The sequence below is a fragment of the Eptatretus burgeri genome, chromosome 4 (genome assembly GCF_056783735.1).
Source record: "Eptatretus burgeri isolate ZD-2024b chromosome 4, Ebu_testis_v1, whole genome shotgun sequence".
NCBI lineage: Eukaryota > Metazoa > Chordata > Myxini > Myxiniformes > Myxinidae > Eptatretus > Eptatretus burgeri.
In genome coordinates, this window is record NC_140964.1 from 81,460,710 (window position 1) to 81,465,508 (window position 4,799).

The 4,799-nt window shown below is 45.5% G+C and overlaps 1 protein-coding gene across 4 annotated transcripts in view; it reads left to right on the forward strand.

The window, feature by feature from the left end:
* The window catches only part of SGSM2 (small G protein signaling modulator 2), a 171,594-nt gene extending 166,803 nt beyond the window's left edge, over window positions 1-4,791 (forward strand). For all 4 annotated transcript variants that reach the window (XM_085878954.1, XM_085878956.1, XM_085878955.1 and 1 more), the window contains one exon: window positions 3,001-4,791. In XM_085878954.1, the coding sequence (XP_085735080.1) occupies window positions 3,001-3,089 (89 nt within the window). In that variant the 3' untranslated portion in view covers window positions 3,090-4,791. The remainder of the gene's footprint in view (window positions 1-3,000) is intronic.
* The last annotated feature ends 8 nt before the right edge of the window (window positions 4,792-4,799 follow it).

Here is a 4,799-nt window from a genome sequence, read left to right on the forward strand (position 1 = left end):
AAAGCTGAATGCCTAAACTCGGTGTTTGCAGCTAAATCTTGTGTCCTAACCCCATCACTTTCTCTAGCCACCTTACCCAGTCGCACCCAACTGTCCCTGGACTCAGTGTCCTTTTCTCCGAACAAGGTGGAGAGCTTGCTTTCAAACCTCGACTCAGATTCTGCAACCGGTCCAGACGGCATCAGCCCACGTGTCCTCAAAGCCTGCTCTTCTGCTCTTGCTAACCCTCTCTCTGTTCTATTCACACTCTCATTTGCTCAAGGTCATCTGCCATCTGCTTGGAAATCTGCAAACATCACTGCCCTGCATAAAAAAGGTGCAAAAACAGATCCCTGCAACTACAGACCAATCAGCCTTCTCCCAGTCATCAGCAAGGTTATGGAATCCATCATCCCTTCAGACATTAAATCCTTCCTCTTCTCCAATGGCTTGATTTCCGATCATCAATTTGGTTTCATACCAGGTCACTCTACCCTGGATAAACTGCTTCTGCTCTCCCATCAATGGATGGAGGCCCTCAATGCCAGACAGGAAATCCGAGCCGTATCCCTGGACATGTCACGTGCTTTTGACACAGTCTGGCACCCTGCCCTACTCACCAAACTCTTCCCATGGTATCCACGGCCATCTCCACTCATGGCTCGCAGACTTCTTCTCCTGTCGCAGTCAACGTGTGGCCCAAAATGGAGTTCTTTCATCCCCTCTTACTGTCCAGGCTGGAGTTCCTCAAGGTAGCGTTCTGGGCCCTGTTCTTTTTCTGGTTTTCAATGATCTCTCTGACTCTGGAAAATCCTCTATATCTCTTTGCTGATGACTCCACCCTCTGCTGTACCATCTGTCATCCCTCAGACCGGCAAGCAGCAGCTTCTTCGCTCACTGCAGATCTGGATAAAATCACAAACTGGTCCAACATGTGGAACATGTTTTTCAATCCAAACAAATCTCACACTCTCACTATGTCTCTTCGAAAGGACCGTTTAGAACCCCCCCCCCCCCACCATCCACTTTCTCAACAATACTCTGGAAGAAGTCTTTTCTTTCAAGCTTCTGGGTCTCACTATCTACCATGACCTTTCCTGGGAAAGTCACATTTCCAAACTCACCTCCAAAGCCAGCTGCCGACTGGGAATCCTCCGTCGTGCAAAGTCCTTCCTCGGCCCGCTTGAGCTCCTGACCACTTACAAAGCTTTTTTCTTAGCCTGATGGAGTACTGCTCTCCCCTCTGAGCTGGTGCTCCTGCCTCCCACCTTTCCTCGGCTTCACTCTGTCGAAACCAAGGCATTTCGGATCATCGGCATCTCCTGCAATGAAGCTGAGTCTTTGGGCCTCTCACTCAATCACCGCAGGTTGGTCGGTGGTCTTTGTCTTCTACAGTCTCCTCTCCAGCCTTGCCTCCCCCCCTCCTGCACTCTCTGCGATTTATCCCCACCACATTTCCACAGGGCGCTCAAGGTCCGCCAACAACCCCCTTCTGGTAACACTACCAAAATCACATATCACTGCTCACCTTCACTCTTTCATTCCTCTTTTTTTCTCGCTTTTGGAATAAACTCCCTCACTCTATTCTTTCGCATTCTTCCCTCGAGGCTTTCAAAACAGCTGTTCACCACCACCTCTCATCATCCCCCATCCAAATCCTCGATCTTTTCTACCCCCGATAACCACCCAAGCCCACTTCCTTCAATTCCCCTGCTTTCCTTCCTGAAAGTCCCTGGAATGTCCATCTTCTCTTCCCCATGTTCCCCATCCCATCCCTCTCCCTTCCACAGATCTCCTAATGTGTCTGTTCCTCACCGTTTTGTCCCTCCCTCTCCCGCCCCTCGTCTCATGCCCCCTTGCTGTGCGTTGTGTTTTAGCTCTCATACGAGCCTCGACAAGGTATACAAAAAATAAAAAATACATACATACAAGATGACAGTTTTAGTAATATATAGATATTCCCCATGATGATTAGATCATAATTATGGCGTTTCATGTCGATTGATGAAGTGGTTCAAGAGAAATAATTTTTAAAAGATTTTCGTTCGATCCAACATGGCTACCAGACCATGTGACCTATTAATTATTCATGAACACCCTGGTATCCCCAAGCCTTGCAGAACATGTGGCTGAAGTTTCCCCTCGATCTGTCAAGCCGTTCTGGAGAAGATTTTTAAAGGTTCATTCTTCAAAAAATAATAAATAAATAGTAGCTGCCAAACCATGTGACCTATGACATCAGAGGTGGATAACATTTTTGTCCTCATGGATAGGCGATCATCCTGGTAAAGATTCACCCCGATGTGTTTCGCAGTTTGAGAAGATTTTTTCAGGTTTATATATTAAAAACAATGTGGCGGCAGAACCACGTGACCGATGACATCATCAATTCCCCCCCCCCCCCATATAATTTAGCCTGAAATGACCCTCAAGATTTTTCATACTCATTGGATAAAGAGTTCAACATCTGCAATGATGACATAATGAAGCCACCTATGACGTTAAAAAAAAAAAAATATATATATATATATATATATATCACTCGTTCCCCATGTGGAGTCCTCACCATGGGCCAAGTTTCAATTTTTTCCATGGAGCAGTTTCAGAGTTACAGCGGTCCAAATTTTTTTCCAACATGGCTGCCACACCACATTTACTCTGACATAATTCTCATTAAAACATTCTACACCAGTAGTCACACCTCGTGTATGGTGAAAAATTCACGTCAATTGGATAAGCGGTTGCAGAGAAAATTAGCATGCATGGACGTACGGACAAACCGAAAACATAATGCCTCGGACGACTTAATCAGCGGAGGCATAAAAATAAAAAAGTTTCTGTGATGTGAGGATTTACATGTAGATTATATTTCCCATTTTGACATGTTTATTTCCCATTGCCTTCACACTATGGGAAGGAACTACTGTATATCTCAGCATCAGCTGAGCCACAGGGAGCAAGTTATGGTGCAGGTTTCAATGAAAACGTTACATATCGAATTCTGGTGTGTTTCTTGCTCAGAAATGGCCGAAAGACACGATGCGCAGGAAATGCTGGCTACGGCACGGAATCTCGTGTACTGTGTACAATCGCTGATCGAAAACAAGTGATGTCAACACCAAGTCACAACGATCACACGGCTCACGTTTTGACAAATGGGGCTTGTGTTTCAACCTCAACAAACCAACAGCCTAAATGCACCCTATCACTTTAGTCTCAGAAATGTTTTACAAACCACAGATCAAGCATTCATCTAGATGAATTGTACGTGTTCATATGGCTGACAGGATGGCCTAGAGGTATGCACACTTGCCTCCAGGCCATCGGGCCTGGTTTTGAATCCTCATCGAGCTATATACTGTCACCCTGGTGTTTCACAGACAGGGCGATTCATCAATGTGTGGAGCATCTGCCGCCCCTCGGATAGACGTTAAACCGGCATTAGTTGGTAGACGTTAAAGATCCCACGGTGTCCTTCGCAAAGAGTAGGCGAGCTATCACCGGCACCATGAACAAATTACAAATTCAAGCCCTAACTACTACTGAGAGAGGGATGGAAAACCGCCCAGCATGACTCCTGGCCAAGAAACTGGTTCCGCAGAACCAACGCTCTATAACACAGAGTATGGTATATCAGTCAGTCATATGTTCATATACTTTAACGCAAAGGTCATGCGTACACCAGCTTGCCAAGCAAGGGTGAGGCCATGTTGATTGCTCAATGTCACATCAACAGGCAAAAAGACAACCCCAAAAGTGCCAGTAATCCTTGGTTGGGTGCATTCAAACACAGCTCATGCGTGTTCTTTCTACTTGAGTTAAGCTTTAATGCAAATTTCACCCAGCCTATTGGCAAATCATTCCTACACTCCCCTGCAATTGCAGTGCCTTGGGAATCCAGCCCTAAAATCCCAAACCTTAAAACCACACTCAAGTTTTATCTCCCAAGTGGACTGTGCCTGTCGAACCACACCCAAGCAGCTCGATGCTCATGTCACCATATTGACTGCGGACATTTCAAAACGTTTAGTTCTGCGGGCTTGTGACCATTTCATAGAAGTGTCCTGATGTCACAGCACCATCATTTTTAGTTCAGCACGCTGCCCTCAATTTAGATAACCACGAAAACATTACATCGTCGACCGCTGCAGTGATTTGACGAGTATTTGGCAGATGTAAGATCTTGCCATTTAGAGCTAGAGATAAATGAAGACCAGTTGAACCAGAGGGCTCCAACCACAGCCAATGGAATGTCACAAATACCAGTTGTGATATGTTGCTGTCATTTTATGGTTCTTAACCAAGGGATACCCAATCTGTGTTAACTGTTCCTTTGTGCTGTCAGCCGTACATATTTAATATGCAAAATGTTACTGGTTTCTCATAACTGTGAGCGTTAAGTTTGGCCTTAACAGTCCGAGTTGGCAACCATTATATTTGCTTCTTGTGATACATGTGTGTAGTACCATAGCTATGTGCATCACGGCTTAGCGAGATGACTACACGGTTCCCCCAAGCTACAAATGCTCTTACATCACATCATGAGCTCATCGATTCACACTTCTGATGGTGTAGTGACCAAAACTGCTCGTTCTGGCCCTCGGCCCTCGCATGCAGTATGTAATCATCGTCCCTCGGGTATCGTCCAATAAGCTCCAGCCATGTTTCTGTGTGGTCTCATAGCATGCCGCTGCTCGTACTGGGAACAATAAAGTTAATTTCAAACTCACCATAATGCCTGGAAAACAGACTGTGATTTGGCATGTCATTTTCATTGCACGATGTGGATAATAAAGACTACTACTACTACTACGACTACG